We start from the raw sequence: 19,543 nt of genomic DNA, 5'->3' as shown, positions 1-19,543 counted from the left end.
TTCTGTATAAAAGCCTAGAGTGCTGGCTGTGGCCTCATTTAGGAAATATAGTTTTAGAGAAATGGCTTCAGGAAAAGGCCAGATGTATAATCAGAATGCACTTTATTATGTAACATGCCATGGTTGATATGGGCGGTGGGCGTATTGTCCTCTGGTCAGGTGAGAGGTTTTCTAAGTCTGCTCCAGCCAGATTTAAAAGAATGTGAGAGACACGTTGGAGAGTTACTTCATCCCTCCAGCCCTTCAGTGAAGCAGGATGGGAAGTCAGGGTAGAAGTCCCCAAATTACATTCTGGGCTAGCTTCTTAGTGAAAGGCATAATCAGCGTTTAAGTTGATCTTGTCTCTCTTCTGTATAAAAGCCTGGTTCCCATTTCCTTAGGGATGAAGTCCAAATTCCTTTGCTTGGCATTCGAGTCCTACCATGATTTGATTCTAACCTCTCTTCCCAGTTTTTCTTCCTGTCCATCAAGCTTAACTTCCTGCTATTTCTGCAATTTCTGCATAGGTCCTCCGCTTTGGCATGTCTTTGCTTCCTGTTCTTTCTTCTAGAATACCTTCCCATGCCTGTCTCCCCTGCCTTGCACCTCCTCCCATTTATACATATCTAAGTAGTTCTGAACTTTTCAGACTTAGTTCAAATGCCACTCCTTCTCCTCTTCCTCCTTCTCCTCCTCCTTTTTTCCCCCCCTGGGAGGCCTCCTCCACTGATCCCAGCTGGAATAATATCCAGCTTGCACTTCTGTAGCTATTTTTTTCTACTCTCTAATTGCCTTAGCATGTTCTACCGTAATTTTTAAGTTCACATACACAGATTAGGCCCCTCGAAATTGTATTCTCCTCAAGGATATGCAATGTTTACATATAATCTTTTTATTTCTTTGAATACATTGATTACCAGATTCCTAAACAGGTGAGTAACTTAGGCAGCGTAATGTAGTAGTTAAGTGTTCAGAGTCAGAGGGACCAGGTTTCTTATACTACCATTTGTTAGTTATGTGACCATGACAGATTATTTCACCTCTCTGAGTCTGTTTACCCATCCACAAAAGGGGAATAATAATGTGTACTTAGGATGGTCATAAGGATGAAATGCTTTAAAATACTTAGTAGGCATATGTTACATAGTAAGTACCCAATAAATTAATGCATAATATAGTTATGGTTCTTTTGATTTATATTAAAGTGAGTTTGAGTCTCCCATATTATTCTTAAAGGGTGCTTCTGTCTAAATAGAATTGGAAACCTCATATGGAAAAGGGTGATATACCTTCTATTTGATTTCATTTTTAAAATCAATTCTGAAAATTTCATTAGCCTTATTGCTCTGGTTGGAAAAACAAATTCTCCAGAGTCAGTGCTGGCTGTGGCCTCATTTAGGAAATATAGTTTTAGAGAAATGGCTTCAGGAAAAGGCCAGATGTATAATCAGAATGCACTTTATTATGTAACATGCCATGGTTGATATGGGCGGTGGGCGTATTGTCCTCTGGTCAGGTGAGAGGTTTTCTAAGTCTGCTCCAGCCAGATTTAAAAGAATGTGAGAGACACGTTGGAGAGTTACTTCATCCCTCCAGCCCTTCCCCTCCATGTCTCAGGCTTGAATGGATAAAATAAACGCAGGTCAATCATCTGAATGTGTTAGGGCAATTCTACCTCCATGGAGGCCAGGGCCCATCCCTCTATTGCTGATTGAGCACCTACTGGACATTTCTCTTCTTGGGTGGGTGTCTTCATCCAGAGAACAGGTTCTGTCCCCAGCACTGCATTTGAGGCTGCCTATCCTGTCATTTCTCTTTAAGTCTTAGCATACCTTCTCCAATATAGTTAATCGCCACCTAGTGGTCACAGATAAGACCGTGTATCACAGAAACTAGATGAATGCTATTGGAGGAATTTTGTTCTATTGTAAGATTTGAACAGAGTCTGTTTCTTTTTGCTTGTATAATGTAGGGGTTCACACTGTAGAATGACATTTAATAAAGGAACTTCATTTGCTTTTCTTACAGTAATCAGTGGACCTAGGTTTAAATTGCCACGTGCAGACTTAGGGAAATGGTGAATAGGGGGAATGCCTCACCCTGAGTGTAGTTTCTGATAGGATGTGTTCTCCGCTTGCCCAGATATAGGGGAAAAGAAAAGAAGGATCTCTGGGAACTCTTCTTTCATGTGTTTTAGCTTCAGGCCTGGGGACATGCTGGGGCTGAAAGGGGTCACGTGGCTGTGGCCGACAGTTGGCATGTTTGTCACTCATTTCTCCTGATCCCTTGATGTAGAGAAGGTTTTGCTTTCTGCTCTTGATGGTGGCTCTTTCTGAAGCTCTGTGAGAATCTTCCTCAATAGACAGCATCGGGGCTGGGGGGGCGTCGGGGGAGGGCGGTGGTTTTATGTTAACAGTAAGCACATTCCTACATATACAACCTCCAACCAGTCTTCCATAAGTTGGAAAATTTCTCCTGACATACCTAATCTGATTTTTTTCACTTGTCAAGCATAGAATCGGGAATTTCATCTTTGATGAATGTAATGGACTAGTGGAGTGCCCAACTTCCTCTCTCCCTTTGTTCTTTCTGTGACACCTGCTCTCAGCCAGGCACTGTACTAGGTTCTGAGGATCCAGTGGTGAGCATAAAGGGACATGATTCTCAGCCTTATGGGACTTACTAGTTGCGGAGATATTAATCGAAGAATTACCTGAACGATATAAAATTGCCATGAAGAAGAGGTGCATAGGACTCAGGGAGTGAAAATGGGATAGGATTTGGCCTAGAGAAGTCAGTGAGGAATGAACTTTTGGGCTGAGGGCTGCCGGTAGGAGTACGACATATTTCAGGAACTGGCAGAAACCAGAGCATCTGGAGCCCATAGAGGGGACTATGGGGGCCCAGACCATGAAGGGCCTCTCCGGCCTTGGGAGGGACTTTGGTCTTTGTTCTTAGAGCTCTGGGAACCCATCATAGGATTCGCTGCTGGAGCTGACACGATTGGGTAGAGAGCTGACTGGAGGGACAAAAGGGGATGTGGGGAGACCAGAGAGGAGGCAGCTGCAGTTACCCAGGCAAGTGGGGTATTTGGTTTAGGGGTTACCGATAGTGTTGGGGAGGAGTGAGCAAAATCAAGATGCTTAGGTGGCAAAATGGACAGACTTGGGAAGGACTGTACTGTCAAGGATGACATGTGGGTGTCCGACTCTGACTTGTGTGGCAGGGTGAATGGTGGTACCCTTTACTGAACTGGGGACACTGAAAGAGGCCCTCAGTTGGCTCCAGTGGGAGAGGGTAGAAGAGGAGAATTTGGTTTTGTGCATGTAGTTTTTACCTGGGAATGGGGAAACACAGTCCCTCAGGAGCTGGTGCCCACTTCTCCGCTCTCACTATGGGTCCCACAGCCTAGGGAACATCGGACACTGCACCCGTTAGCCAGCCTGTATTGCCATGCTGGATCATATCAGTACAGTAGGTTCTGAGGGTCATCTTGCCCAGCCCTGTCCTCTGCACCCACGCATTATGACATGAAACCACTCATGGATAGTTCTGGAATCACTCAAGGTGATGAGGCACAGAGAGTAAGTGTAATTGGCCTTCAGAGGAGGCAGAGATTAGCAAGACCTGGAGATTTGGGTATTTTTTTGCAATAAGTAGCCAATAAACCAATGCTGTTGCAAGTACTTACTTTGGCAGTTGGTCTTTATTAACTGTAATCAATTTCTAAGTCCAGGGAGCTGTGACAATATATACCCTTGCCATTTTGTAGTTATATACAAAATTGTAGTTATATACAATTTTGGTAACATTGGAGGTCAGAGAAAGGCAAACGATGTACTGGGAATATAATAGTAAGGTTATCTTGAGTCTGTCATTATGTGGGTGTCCACATACGTGTGTTTCTGTGTGTATATATATATTGTACAAAAAAAGGAAATGGCTTGACTTGTGGTTTTACTGGTAAAATTTGTGTAAATTAAAGTAGATTCTAACTTAAGAAAATTATGATAAACCTTCTGTTTTACTGAAAAAAGGATTATACTTGGCTTAAACTCTCTTAAACTCAATGCAGATAAGTATCTGCCGTGGCAGAGCAGGGCATCTCCAGGAAGAGAAGGACACTTTCCTCTCGTCCCCTAGTGAGCAGATAGCTTTGGAAGCAGTCTCTCAAAGCCACACTTCTAGCTGCTTCCACATCCTTTCCCCACCTGGTCTCCTCACTCAGAGGCAGAGCCTGCTTATTCTGTAAAGCAGATACTTGTCCTCCCCAGAGGCTGCCAGTTATGACTTCTTTCTGCTCTGGCCAGCATTCTGCCTTTCTAGCAACAGATGTTTCTGCAAAGTAAATATTATTGACCCTGCTTGGCTCTCAGCAGTGTCTTGCTCTGCCTAAACATGAAACAGTGGGATTATGTGAGCAGGGTGCTATGAGGTTTGGTATGCTCCCAGCACCAATACCAGCCTCTCATTCCCCTCTCCTCTTACTGGAATGTGCATGTTAGATTCCTGTCTACATCAGAGTGAAGGCTCCAGAAATAAGTCTCTGTGCAGCTGCATATCCGAGGCGATCCTCTACCTAAGATGCCACCAATCCTTTTGGTTGAAATAAACAAGAAGCAATGACTTGGGCATTCTTTTTTGATGTCCTCTTAATTGTCTCATATGACAGAGAGGGGTTTATCTTAATGGGATGAGGCAGCATGCATGCTCACATGTTATAAGGATATCAGTTTGGGGGACTTGATCAAGTCACAGATCCCTTCCTAAGAGGCTGTTCACTTTTATGTCTGTCCTTTAATTTCTCTGAGCTGTCATTACAGATAGTCGTGATTACTCTTCCTGAGTCCTGTTACTGGAAGATTTGTATATTAGGGAAGAATAGCCCAGCATTGCCTAGAACTGAAGCTTACAGTACAGTGGTTAAATAGTATGTCTCACTATATCTCCTGACAGCCTGATAGGTTAGTTAGGGCCGATAGCTGTCAGATGAAATAATTAAGATTTTATGACTAATCCAGGGTTAGTTACATATCTGGTAAATGATGGAGTTGAAACTTGAACCCAGGAAACAGTGGAGGTTGGGGTGAGGGTCAGGGGCTGGGGAAGGGGCTGATAAGGATATAATCAGAACTCCATGCAGTGCAAGTGAAGGGAGGCTCTCCAAAGCAGTTTGAGATGCTGTCTCAAAGACTGGGGAGTGGATCTTGAACAAGCAAAACAACGGGTGTCCACTGTACCTTTAATGAAAGATTTCTCTCTTAAGCGTGACTCATTCAAGCCCATGGTGAGTTCCTTTTCAGATTCCAATAACTGGGATTCTCACTCTACCCAGCTGTCCTCACTGGCCTACAGCCCAGTATTGACTCCATACCAGTTCTCATTACCTAATCTTCCATAAGGGGGACCAGCCTCTTTATCAGCTTTGTGGGGCCCACACTGCCTCTCAGGTTTGTGCTGTAGTGGGGTGTGCTGTGTGCCACTGGACAATGAAATCAGGTTACCTTCTGGTCATAAGTTAACAGGCCCTGCCCCTGCCTAAATAGGTCCTCCCTTGAAAAGGCCCAACAAAGGCCCCGTTGTGCAGCGTGAGCCACTCCTTGATCCTCATTGGCAGCCACCCCTGGCAGTACAGCTTTTCAGGTGCGTGTTAGGAGCTTTCCCAAGCCTAGCTTATGTTTCACTTTTTTTCCACTCGTTGAGGAGGTTGTCCAGCTTGAGTCTTTCTTGCTCTACTGGTGAGGCACAGGAGGATTTTTAGGTAGATAGAGAAGCAACCTGTTCTTGTTCTTTGTTCAGGCCTTTCTCTGTGAGTTGTGATCAAGGGAACATTCTGACTAAAATGAGAGGGAGTACAACCATGCCCACATTCCAAGCACTGCACTTCGGGCATCTTGGAGGGCATTGTCTTCTACTCTGAAAGATTATTCTTCCTTTTTTTTCATCCTGCCTGCCTGTGGCCTCTTCTGTCCTTCCTTTGCACAGAGTTCTAAGTTTCAGATGCATCTGTTTCTTTCTCGACTTGTCAGGCAGTGATCTGTGTTCTCAGGGATATCCTCAGCTTGTGTTAGCCAGTTTTAAGAGATGCCCGATTCCCCTGCCAGCATCTTTGGACTTTTTGCCACAGGCCATTCCATTAAAGAGACTGAACCAGGGAGAGGCTGGATACTATTGGCTGTTGGCTCCCATGTTCTCCTTCTCCACTACAGGTGCGTTCCTATTAGAGTGGAGGAGTGTAGAGCAGAGGCCTTTTTACGAGCGAACAGTTAGCTCAGGATGTGTCATCGGAGCCACTGTCTGATGGTCCTGGAGCAGGAGCCACTGGTATCCATGGTAGCTTGAGCCCCAGACCCAAGAATGGCCAGCCTAGCTCTTTCACCGGCAGCCATTGTTTGGAATGACCACTCGTATTGATGAGCTGAACCCTGGAGGTCGGATATGTGTACAGAACCCTCCTTTCACATGCATGTATTAAACAGCACAGTGAGCAGGATGCACTGCCAGGTATGTGGAGGAAAAACAAAGCCAAAAGATGGAAAAAACCATAACCTTACCTCAAGGGACAAATCTGGGAACTAAAAAAAGAGAAGTGCTAAGGATCATGGATGCTTTTATTCCAGTAGGTTATGTTGATCTGTGAAGCCAGAATTCCCCCATTCACTCCTCCTCCCAATATCTTATTAAAGCCAGGCTTTGTTGCCAGTTATGCCTCATATTTCCCTCCTCTGGGAATTCGAACATAATTCCATTTCCCCTCCAATGAGGGAAACATGGTTGAGGGTAATTTGAGTGATTAGCCTAATCTGCAGGAAGGCTGCACGTGGAATTAAGTTAAGCACATTTGTACCGAGCAGCCGTGTCTGTCAGGCCACTGAAAGGTACCTTGGTGGTTTTATACCCTTAACAGAAGCTGAAGGTTCATGGAAAGATCATTGACTTTTATTACTGTCTTAAATGAAAGCTTATTTTTTAAATTTGACAAGGGCCTCCGAGACCTTTCTTTATAGATACCATGTGTGGGGTATGTTTTTACCCCAACCCAAAGCATTGCCAGGGCTTTGTTTCATGGCGGTGGTGGAACGTGGTGACCCAGGGAAATAGGCCAGGTGGAAATTTGTCAAGCTGACCGGCTCATCTGTTTGTGAAGGTAGCTGAGAGGGTTCTGGGAACTCAGGCCTCCCGTAACTTGAGTTAGAAGAGGAAGTCCAGGTACTCCTATGCCATGGGGATGGGGCAGGTCCCAGCCCTTTCTTCCAGCTCTCTACCTAATACCAGTTTGTGGGGCGAGTTGGACTTGGGGAAGGTATTGTTGAGTCTGTTGTGGGGGCAGCTTCACTGACTGTATGGAGGAGGGTCAGTTACAGAGCTGACCCTCAGGGCTGTAGATGCTAATGTCATCTCTGATCCATCCTTCCCCCTGACCTCATTAGGCAAGTGGATTCCCACCTGTGTCAAATGGCTATGCCCTCACTGTGTAGCTTGAGGAATTAGAGATAGGACCAGAATTGTTAAAGCAAATGTAGCAAATATATTAACTTCTAAAGCAAACCAGTATTTCATGTTATAAATAAGAATTTACTATTTTGAGTTTGTATTCTTTTGTGCTTTGAAATGGACTCAAGGATAAATCTACTAGCTGCTTTAGTAGTAGAAGGACCAAGAAGTGCAGCAGATATAAAAGCCGGTTTATTTCAGTAATTCATTTTTTCTTTTTACTCTTTTTCTTGCTAGATTTATCTTCAGCGAAGAGAAAATTTGCAGATTCCTTAAATGAATTTAAATTTCAATGCATAGGAGATGCAGAAACAGATGATGAAATGTGTATAGGTAAGTCATAACTGTGCTGTTTATCACATTTTCAGTGTCGTCACTGAGTCTTTTTCCAGAGATAGGAAGGATCTGTCATAAATTAAGAAGGGTGTAGTAACAGTTGAGGAGGCAGAGTTAGTGAGGGTCAGGCACCCAGCACTATTCTAGGCTTCTCAGCATTCTAGGATTGTCTCTCACCCTCTTACCTGCAGGAGAAAGCTTGAAGATTTGCAGTGGGGCTCTCCTCTCCATTTTCCTTTAGTGTTCTGCTTCTGGCTGTTTTTGTGCCGTTCGTGCTCCAGCCACAGTACTAAGAACCTAGAGTACAAGCAGAACACAGGTAGGTGAGGAAAGAATTAGATAAGAGATTGCAAATGCTCGCTTATGGACTGAGATCAGAATGCAGCCATGTTTTCTTTGGCACTCATTTTTTAAAATTAAATTACCATATAAATTGAATTTATATGAAGTTCCAGTTTTCCAGCTTCTTTGAAAATTGGAGAATATGATTATTCTGGCCTGGCAACAATTGGCTTGAGCTCTACAGCTGCTTACAGATGAGGAGAGGAGCTCAGTGTCTAACTCACAGTGGTCCCCACTGCTCTTTGTAATTTCCTTATCAAGAGGCTGGGGGCGGAGTTACCATTTATCACATCGTTGTGCTGCTTCACTCTTTACCATCGCCTGTTTGTCTTTTGTAGGCAGCGCTGAGCACAGAGGATTTGCAATGTCAAGACACCTTTCTTTGTCAGGGCCTACTCATTGCACTTTATTCTACTTACATTGGGCATCTTGGTTGACTCCATGAAGTGAGCAAGCAATTGAGAAAGTTATGTTTAAATAATTAAAGTTATATTGAAGGAGTCCCTGTTGCCATGCAGAGCACAAGGATCCAGGCATGAGCAAAGGCAGTTTGGAGAACAGTGAAAGGCACCGAGAGCAGTGAAAACGTGTCATTTCTGTCATCCTGAATATACGGATGCTTTTCCCAACGTTACACAAATGTCCCAGATATCCTCAGGACTATTGCACTTAATGCCTATTGCCTTTGGGAATAATTCTAGCGAAGGAGACTTTTCCCGTCTGACTGCCATGCTGCAAGTTGTATTGCATTAATAAGCAGTGTGGGGACTCAGGAGAACCTAAGGAGAAGCCAGAGGTGTGGCTTCCAGTGCCAGCAGCACTGTTTGTTTAATTCTAGTGCCAAAGAAAGGTTGGGTTCTGACGCAACCCCACAACAAAGGTTGAGGAGGTCAAATCCTGGGCAGGAAATCCTTCAACTCTTAGGCGGAACTCTGCCCCTTCCAGCCCGGGGCCTGGGAGCCAGCCAGCATCTCATCAGTCCTGGGTACTCTCAGGAACAGGCCGGTCTTTTCCTTGAAGGAAATCCTTCCCTAGCTAGAGTGCCAGGTGGAATTAACATGCATTTCTGGGTCATCCTTAATGGTTAATAATTAAAAGATAAGGGGAGCCTTGGGAAGCAATTGACTTTAGGCTTCTGTGTGTGCCAAGGGATTTGAATCTATAACCTGAGAGCTGTATCTGGAAAGGCTCCCGAAGGCTCATTACTCAGCTTCTATCTCATGGCCCCTTTCTCTTTTCCAGCAAAGTCTTTGCAGGAGTTTGCCACTGTTCTCAGAAATCTTGAAGATGAGCGGATACGGATGGTGAGTACAGCTGGGCTGCTCTTGATCCCAGACAGTGTGATCATGTTAAGGAAGCACGGGATTTGTTGTCAGAAGAACAGGCTCAGCCACTTGAGTGGTTTGGGCTCTTAAGCAAGCCTTCTCATCTTTGCAGAGTTTGAAGCCTTTTGTAAATGATAAAGGATATACTACTTGGATAACTTGAGAATGACTTCATTGTCCTTCTAAAGATTCACTGTAAGGTGTATACATAAGATATGTTACTTCTGGGTGGATCTTTAGGACTGTTTAACTCTTTGGGGCCTTAGAATCTCTACTGGCAGAATGGGAATGAAAATGCCCCACACTGCAACCCTCCCTCCCCCACCTTATTAAACTCATCCCAGAGCTTTTAGACGGCAGGGTCACTCCTTCATTTTTAATTCCAAAGCACCTAACACGGCACCTGCCACGCAGGAGGCACCCAGTAAATGGGTACTTAGTAGGCAGTGGTAGATCTAAGAAGTTCTTCAAAGAGAAGCAAATTCAGGATTCAAATGCTGATCTTTGGGTTCTTAAGAGATATCTTTTGAATTAGATTTTGTTCTGATGTGGTTCACCATTAACAGATAAGCAATTCCACATCCACAAGTTCTTTTGCATCTTCCCCCATATCGCTAAGATACCAGGACTGAGGACTTATTTGAAGCCCCCTGCTAGCTACACATGATTTGCCCCAAGAAGGCCTTCTCTCTAAGTAGTGCTTTGTCCGTTCATGAACGTTTTTTGTCTCTTATTATTTACTAAGTTTTGAGACTAAGTTTCCTGTCTTAGCTTGGGCTGCCAAAATACCATAGACCGGGTAGCTTAAACAACAAACACTGATTTCTGTCAGTTCTGGAGACTGAGCGTCCAGTATCAAGGGGCTTACTGAGGTGTTTCCTGGGGAGAGCCCTCTTCCTGGCTGGCGTATGGCACCGCCTTACCATTTCCTCACATGGCAGGGAAAGGGCGGGGAAGCTATCCTGTCCCTTCTTATAAGAACACTATCCCATCATGCATCTTCACCCTCATGACCTAATCATCTTCCAAAAGGCCCCATTCGCAAATACTATTACATGGGGGTATTACAATATAAACAGAGACATATTAAATTTTTAAGAATATTTGAGTAAAAAATCCATTTGAATTGAGCAGTACCAACCTGGAAGTGACTAGGGGTGCTCCACTGACAGGAGTTAGTTTTAGGGGAAAGACTTTTATACAGAGGATGTGGAAGCAAAGCAAGGAAATTATTTAATTGACTATCACTTAAGTGGTTGCCTTATTTGAGAAAGGCTGGTTGTTATGTATGATTGGTTGTCCTTAGGTTTAGATTTCTTAAACTTGAGGCATGCACAGGCTTAGGTGTTGGTTTGCTCATGTAGGCTACTAATGCAGTAGAGCTACCTCTGTCTAATGGCCTCCTTGTTTAATTAACTTAACCATTTAAGGCTTCAACATATGAATTTGTGGGGCACACAGTTAAGTCCGTAGCATTTACCAAGACATTATTTAGCCACACATTTTCTATTTTAACACTCATGGTACCTGTATCATCCTCATTGTCCAGACAAAGATGCTGAGGTTTATAGAGGTTAGGTAACATGCCCAAGATAACACAATTAATAAGTGGAATGGCCTGGTTTCAATCCCGTCCCCCCCACCCCCCCAAGTGTGTATTATACCAGAGAATGTGGGAATGTTTTTAAAACTCCAGACAGAGCAGAAACCTCTCACCTTCCGCCCTTCAGAGAGAGAGAGAGAGAGAGAGAGAGAGACACTGTTTTCCATGATTGCTCATTGCTAGGTTTGTGAACCAGAATAGGGAAGGTGGTAGTAGCAGCAATAGCAGCAGGGTTGCTGGTGGGTGGAGGCAGGGGAAAGCTTGTGTGTTTGTGCACGTGCCTAGAGCTTGAGAAAGGAAAATGATTCTTTTGAGTCTGATTCCTGGCCGAGTCAGTATTTGGGGGTGAGGGGTGTGATGAGCAAATCACAATGAATACCTTGCAGATTGCTTTGGCCTATGGTAAGGGAACAGAGATTGGATTATACTTTTCAGCTTGCCTTTGCAATTTTATTATTGATGTCAGTGAATCAAGTTTCTACTGTCTATATCTGAGTATCTGGCTATCACAAGCCCCTTCTCTACTTCCTTGACCTGTGATACTTTCATCCTCAATTCAGCTCAGATTAGCAGTGGCTGTATCTTCTTTGGGAAGCCTTTCCTGACACTCTGGGATATTTGGCCATCCTTGTATTTTCTTAATATACAGTTCATGCCTCTGACTCTGTATTTTACTACATTGTGTCCTAATAATCAGTGCACGTGTCTCACAGTAAACATGAGTTCTTGAAGGGCCGGGAATGAGCTAACGTATCTTCAATATCAGCACAGCGCTTGGAACTGAGTGGAAAATTTAGTCATAGACTCTTAGACCCAGACAGACAGACCTGATTCTCACTTCTGCAGTTCCTCATTTGATAGATGAGAGAGCTGAGGTCTTATGAATTCAGGTTGATATCAAGCAGTAGAAGGACTGGGACAAGGAATTGGGAATCCTGATTTCCAGGTGAGCCGTTAGTGCTTTTATATATTTAGCATCTACTTAGGGCTGGATTCTCAATAATGGATGCCCATTAGAACAGCTTGGGGAGTTTAAAAAATAGTGATGCCTGAGATGAAGTACAGAGATTCTGATAACATTGGTCTGGCGTGTGGCCTGGACATAGGGATATTTAAAAGCTCCCCAGGTGGGGTTAACATGAAGCTAAAGCTGAGAAATGCTGACTTAAGGGCTTAGCTTACCATCGTGAGCTTCAGAAACTTATATTTAATTTGTGGAAAAGACTTAAACAAGTGAGCCAGTTAAGCCACGTCAAATACCAATAAAAATCAAACAAGTGAAACAACATTGCAACACTCTGGTGTTGCTCTCTACTAAAATAAATGCTCTTAAAATTGAGCAAAAGGCAAATGGCAATAAATTTGGAAATTTGCCACCTTCTATCCCTCACTTTGTCCAGTTAATTCTTTTCTGTGTCCATCTCTGGCTTCTGGCATTTACCCTGTTTGTTTCATTGTGATGGATATGCATGCGATTTAGAAAAATAATGCTTTGTTGCGATGAGATTCCTGAAATAATCAGTTAAGCAATGAGTGAGCAGTGAATGACTTAAAAGGAAAGATTGTAAAGTATTGTACTCCTTTCGAAAAGACCATGGAATTTTAGAGTTGGAACAATCCAGCCCACTCATTTTTTAGATGAGGAAATTGGATCCCAGAGAGGTTAAATGTTTTGCCCATGGTCGCACCATTGGCAGCCAATCAAGAAATAATTCATTCGTTCATTTAATCTTTGAAAAATATTTGAGTGCTCCTTTGTTTCAGCACTTTTCTGTATTTTGGGGATAGTGGTGGACAAGTGAGCATTTACAAGACAGTGTTGTATGCGTCGTGTGTACTGGTGAACCAGGAAACTTCAGCTGGCTTATGTCTTCTGAAGAAAACAGCTGGTGGGCCAGTGGGAAGTTTCTGTGGATTACATTGGAAAAGCCTCCCTAAAGAGGTGACCTTTAAGCCAAAACCTGAACTGCAGTGGGTAATGAGTTGTCCACATAAGGATTTGGGGACAGAGCATCTGAAGAGAACAGCGAAATGCAAAGGCCTGGAAGTGGAGTGGGTTTGGTACATTTGAGGTGCATTTGGGTGATGGTGTAGTTGGAGTGCAGGACCTTGACGGGGTGAGGCTGTGAGATGAAGTCGAGAAGCAGCCAAGTCTCCTGACCCTAGTTCAGCACTGGTTGGTCTACACAAAATCTGGTTGGAAGGTTTTTATGCCACCAGATGTCCCCAAATGCTTTCTGTTTATTTGTGATCTAGACTCACTGTTGGTCTACTTTAAATATATCTACTTAAATGTAACTTGAGTGACTGAGCATTTATAAAATGTCATTTGAAGCTTGAAATTTAGACTCTACCCTATCACCAGTTTCCCTCTGCTTTTAAGATGGTTGCTTACATTTTTAGAGTTCTTAATTTTTAATTTTAAAGAATAATCATGCACAAGAAGAATATTGATTTAAACTGATGACTAGATTTTGATTTGACATGCTGTCAGTTCAAGTTTTGTGAGCAGTTGCCACATGTACAATATTGCTTACTCAAATTTTATACTGAGACACTGGCAGGCATTTTGTTCCAGAACTGCTATAATTCTTTACTGATACTGCTTTTGTGCCCCTTCACCCCCATCCCATTCTTCTCTGTTTTTCCTCACCAGATTGAGAATGCCAGTGAGGTGCTCATCACACCTTTGGAGAAATTTCGAAAGGAGCAGATTGGGGCTGCCAAGGTGAGAATTTTGCAACCCTTGTTCTTGGATTTTAGGGTGAGAGGTGTGGAAAACACACTTTTAGAAAATCTTCCCGAAAATCTCGGATAGATGAACCTGGAGTACACCTAGCTCATCTGTTCTTCACAAATGTCTGAAGTAAGACTGAGTGGTCAATCCCAGAGCAGTCATTGTAGTATTTTGTTATTTAATCATTTTGTGCTGGTTCATAAATCATCCAAAGGTAGAAACTTATGCCTCCTTTGTGTTGTTAGGTAGGTACCTATGTGCTTGGACAATGTAGGATTGTATTTACTGTGAAATCCAGGACTCGGAGCCTAGAACACAGATCACAAATCGATCCCTCTGGGCATAGGGACTCTGTTCTTAACCCATTTTTGCTGTGTGTGAAAATGAACCCTCTCTTGCTAGAGCTTAAAATTTTCAAGAGAAACTGAAAAGTCAGAGTTTTATGTGAAATCTTCTGATTTTAGAAAAATGTTGATGAATAATTAAAAACATATATTACGCATTTTGCAGGTCAAAAAGTGAGACTACTTCAGCCCAGAGATCACCATTTGTTATCACTGACCTGGACAGACCGTAGCCCAAATTTGGCTGATTCTAATGTGTTCCTGAAAGACTGCAAAGAGATTCATTTTTCTCCGGGTTCCCCTGCCCTGTGATAAGTCACTAGGAAGCCTTAGCCAGTTTGACCTTCAGCAGAATGTTAGAGGGCACATGCAAGGAAGGTGTTTTCATTGCAATCAATGAAAGCAAAAGGATTTTCAAGATTTTCTTCTTTTTCTGGAACTGTGAGTCCTTCAGCTTCAGTCCCCTTGCGCCACCTGCAGGGGTTTTGGGTAATGTCACCCTTTTACTCAGATAATACGGATTTTACTCTTGTGAAATGGTCTTGAGTGGTGCTTATAGGTGGGGAAAAGATAGCCAAAAAGTAAGAAGTGGTGTCTTCCATCCTCTCCCAACTAAGTACATCTGCTTTCTGAAAATGAAAGAGATAATGTTCAGTATAGTTGGGGTTATCGAGAGGGGATGGTTGGCCATACTTTGAAGGAAAGACCACAGCAAAGAATTTTCTTCCAGTTCTATAGCACTTTTCTACCAATTTTACAGTTTACATTTATGAAGAAATTGGAGCTCATTGGCTTTGTATAAGAGATCAAGGAATGTATAATTTAAAGGATGTCTTGTTCCATTAAGATTTTGTCCAAGATTGAGGAAACAGTAATGGGTGAGAAAATGTTGTGAGTGCCCCTCCCTGAGTTCTTGCTTACACAGCCCCTATGTGTAACTTGTCTTTAGTGGCTTTGAGTCTGTGCCTACTACTCCTGAAAACACACAGCAGCAGCACTGGAGGTTCTGGAGGGCTTTGAGGCAGAGGCAGAGTGGACCTGTTTGAGTTGTCTTTTCAGTCGTCACTTCTTCGTCTGAGCCCAGATGCCTCCCACTCTGGCCTCTTCCCTCAGTACTGGTTTGGAGGTTATCACAGAGAAGGAGGAGAAGTCTGAGTCAGGCTCTCTTTAGGTTAATATCAGTGATAGTACTGACAAGAGCAGGTACTTTTCCAGGTTGAGTGAGTGAGGGGCCTATAGACAGTGAGAAATATGAAAATGAAAAATTTTAAGGAAAGTGGTTGCTCACCAAAACATGTTTCCTCTCACATATATTCTGTTCTCTCATTCCTGTTGAAGAATGATGTGATGACATTGGGAATCATTGTTCATTCCTCCCCATTTGTTGTTGTTGTTGTGTTTTTTTTCAGTATACCTGTTACTTTCCATCAACCCCCCACACCCATGCATTTATGTCATAGTATTATATGCATTTAAGAGAAAACAAAGTAACAACAAACCCTCTACTAGGCATTGTAGGGAGCAGACTCAAGAATACTTAAGAGCCAGCAAGGGCTTTTAGTGGCTAAGTTAGTTTCTGAACTCAGCTTGTGTGATGCTAAAATTACCCTTCCTCCTCCTCACCCCTCTGTGCTGCTTCCGTTGCTATAACAACCTGTTGCTACTTGCAGGAAGCAGAAGTTAGATTGTGGTGTGTGAAGGCTGCCAAGGAGGCCTACTTCTGGGCATTCTTGTGCTAATATGGCTTCTGAAGAGCAGGGCAGTACCCTGGAGCTTGGCATAACCATAGTCCTACGTTTAGAGTTCTGAGTTGGGGGGAGATTATTTTTCCTGCAGTCCAAGCTCTATAAGTGAAAGTAGAATAGACATTGGTGAGCAGTGGTTAAGAGTGGGCGCTCAAGCTAGACTGCTTGAGTCCAAATCTCATTTCTGCTATTTGCACGTAAACTTGGGAGAGGTTACTGAACCTCTCCATGCCTGTTTCCTGAGCTATTAAATAGGGATAATGATAGTACTTACCTCAGAGAGTCACTACGAGGAAGAAATGAGTGGACTCATATATAATGCCTAGAACAGTATTTGTCACATAGTCATTTGATGTTAACTGTTATATCCAGTACACACAGTTCATTCATTAAAATGATACAGGAGAGCATGCTCTGTGCATGGTGGAGAATAAGTGCAGATGTGGTCACTGTACTCATGGTGTGGCTAGGGAGGAAGACATTAGACACAAAGGTATAAGTAAACATACAATCTCAAATTGTGGTAGTGCTGTGGAGGGTTACTTTCCTGGGACATGGGACATGGAAAGCAAGAGTTTAATAAGGAGATAGGGATGATGGACCTCATCATCTTCAGCACCATCGCTGCCACCACCACCACCATCATTCACTGAGATTTACTGAGCATGTGCTGGGCATTCTGTTAAGCATTGTATATGGTTTATCTCTTTTAGTCCTAACAATCCTGTGAGGAGGTAGATGTCCTTATCTTTATTTTATTAGACAGTCTTTGAGCTAAAAGAAGAAGAAGCCTGAGCAATTATCTGGTCATCCTCAGTTTATAGATGAGGGAACCAAATCCTGGAGAGGTGCAGTGATTCGTTTAGAGTCAGTCTACAGAGTTGAGAATAATTTGCAGCATCCTGACTCTGTCCTTTTTCCACTTAGCCACCCCCAGTGGACTACCTGGAGAGTGCACACCACCCTGTTTCTGAGTAACTGGGTGACACCAGCCTCCCATCCTAAGAGCATGATGTAAATCTTAGAGTTATTCCCACAAAGGTCTCGCTGCTGTTTCTCAGGACAGAACTGCTTCCCTTTCTCTTGCTTTGGCTGTCCTCTTAAACATGGAATGTGGAGGCTCGAGTTGCCAGAAAATCACAGAATGCCAGTGACTCATGTTCCTTGGCCTTTTCTCACCTTCGGCCAGCTGGACTATCCCAGCGCAAGGTTCTCCTTTTTGGGGGTTGCTGGCAGGGCTGGTGGAGTGGCTAAGTGAGCATTAATTGGAAGTTGGAGCCTCAGCCATAGGTTGCTGGTTTTTATAAAGGAAAGGAGTTGCTTGAATCAATTGCCTTGCCTGTACCTCTCAAATTTGAAGGAGGAATGCCTCCTCAGTCTTTTTCTTCACTTCTGCATATTTAATTGCTATTGTATGTAAGTAGTCTTTTAAGCAAAATTCAGATTTGTAGAAATGAATACATGTCAGCCAATATTGGATAATGATTCTGCCCACTTTGTGAGGCTCACTCTGTTGTTCACCAGATAAATGGAGCTTGTTGGGGCTTCAGATGACAGCTTCTTGGTGATTCCTGTGCTACTTTCGCTCTGAGTGTTCTGTCCAGAGCATATGCACTTACCACTCTCCTGCTCTAGAAGACAAAACTCTGAACCTTGCAAGATTAGCACCTCTTCTCAGTGAGGCCTCTCCTGAGCACCCTATCTGCAGAATCTCTGTGACTGCACCCTGTTTATTTCCTTCACAGCACTTGAGGCAGTCTTTAATTATGCCGTTCACTTGCTTAGTGGTTAATTGTATTTATTCTACTGGAACATCCCCACCATGAGGGTAGGGACCACTGTGTCTTGTATTTCAGTGCCTAGAGGAGCCTAACGCAGTGGTCGTGCGTTATATGTTTGTTAAATGAATAGATATGTCTCTGAGCTTCCTTATTCTAGCCACAAATATTTTTCTCCTCCTATAGGCTTTGTAATTGCAGAAAAATATCCCCTGTCAGCTCCACATGAGTCCTTAAAAGCAGGAGTGATGAACTCAGTAAATGTGTTCCTGTTAATCAGGCCAATGCTTATCCATCCCTATTGGAATGTGGAAGAAAGAGTTGCCTGTGACCGTGTGTCTCAAATTAGCTAAGATATGGGCTTTGGGGGCAGCTTGTCCTGGGCTGAATCCCAGCTCTGTCACTCTCTGTGACTTTTTACAAGTTAACCCTCTCTGGTCCTAAGTTTTTCTTATCTATCAGTGGGAGATAAAAATAGAACCTCAATGACTCCATGATGTGGTGAGAGAACAGGGACTATTACATGTATTATGATATTTATATTATTTTTCATTTTGAAAGCAGTTAATAAGGGACAATAAAAATTTCCCAAACGGTATTTTCCATCTAATCCTTGTCTATAGGTAGACACATGCTATGTGGGACACACTGAGTTTTTAGCATGCTATTATTACTTTATATTGTATCATGAGCATTTTTCCATATGACCACATAGCCTTCCCAGTTATATTTGTTAGATATCTCACACTTAATTATCCCAAACCCTATCCTTGGGCTGTGATGTTGCTGATGGCTTGCTTTCTTCCCTTTTTTGCTATTTGTGATGATAATATCTTCTATGTTTTGAATTGTTCCTCAGCTTAAAGACCTGTATGCGATATTACTGCTTCAAGGGATATTTAGGTCTTTATATTAAGAAGTACTTTTTGCACACTATTAAAGCTGGATCTCCCTTAAGTTTAGACTTGTCCCATTTAAGCTATAAGTAGATCTTCCTACTTTGAGATTATCTTCATAGGTAACTTCCCTTCTTTGTATGGCTTTGAACATCCTTGTGAATTATAAGCTAGAAATTTCTATTTCGGAACTGCAGTTCTCAGAAGGTGGAGTCCTGGCTTTGCCACTATGAAATACTGGTGTTTATCTCATTTTTGGCATTGCGATGGTGCCTCCATGATAGACAGACACTCAAAGCCATCGGGCTGTTGATGGGTGGGTGGTTGCTTGATTTAACGGACATTACTTGAAGGGTAGGAGTTGGGTTGCCTGCTGTTGTTTAGTGGTCTGAGGGAATAATGAAGCTGTGAAGATGAGTAGAAAGATCTTGACCAGAATTGCTTTTATTCCTGCAACATTTTACTCAGTTTCTCTTCTCCTTTCTTCTTTCCCAGGAAGCCAAAAAGAAGTATGACAAGGAGACAGAGAAGTATTGTGGCATCTTAGAAAAACACTTGAATTTGTCTTCCAAAAAGAAAGAATCTCAGCTACAGGAGGTAAGAAACTACTAGTATCCTGAATAAAGGGTGTAATTTTTACGTGGTGCTGTGGATATGTGCTAGTTACTCTTTGCCAGAAAATCCTAGGTTTGAAAGAGACCTCAGAAACTAGAAGTTTGATCTGATGCCTGATGCCCAGTTGCCTTTATATCCCCACCCAAACCACATCTTTTGTGGCTATCCAGCCTGTCAGTGGCAGAGGAGCATACTGCTGGTCAAGATCACCCACCTCCTTCTTGGGCAGCATTAATTACTAGAATGTGCTTCTTCCTTTCCAACTGAGATCTGTTTTCCTGTTTCTCTCACCCTCGACATTTATTCTGTACTCTATTACTTTACCTTTTGACTTATATCAGTGATTTGA

At 43.0% G+C, this 19,543-nt stretch overlaps 1 protein-coding gene across 1 annotated transcript in view; it reads left to right on the top strand.

Annotated features, from left to right (window-relative positions):
* Nucleotides 1-19,543, top strand: part of ARHGAP26 (Rho GTPase activating protein 26) — a 385,346-nt gene that overhangs the window by 86,075 nt on the left and 279,728 nt on the right. Inside the window, exons 2-5 of the mRNA XM_015597932.2 lie at nt 7,711-7,806; nt 9,394-9,455; nt 13,736-13,807; nt 19,075-19,176. Of these exons, the coding sequence (XP_015453418.1) occupies nt 7,711-7,806; nt 9,394-9,455; nt 13,736-13,807; nt 19,075-19,176 (332 nt within the window). The remainder of the gene's footprint in view (nt 1-7,710; nt 7,807-9,393; nt 9,456-13,735; nt 13,808-19,074; nt 19,177-19,543) is intronic.

This window comes from Pteropus alecto, unplaced genomic scaffold (assembly GCF_000325575.1).
Source record: "Pteropus alecto unplaced genomic scaffold, ASM32557v1 scaffold78, whole genome shotgun sequence".
NCBI lineage: Eukaryota > Metazoa > Chordata > Mammalia > Chiroptera > Pteropodidae > Pteropus > Pteropus alecto.
This window is presented reverse-complemented; position numbering and strand designations above follow the sequence as displayed.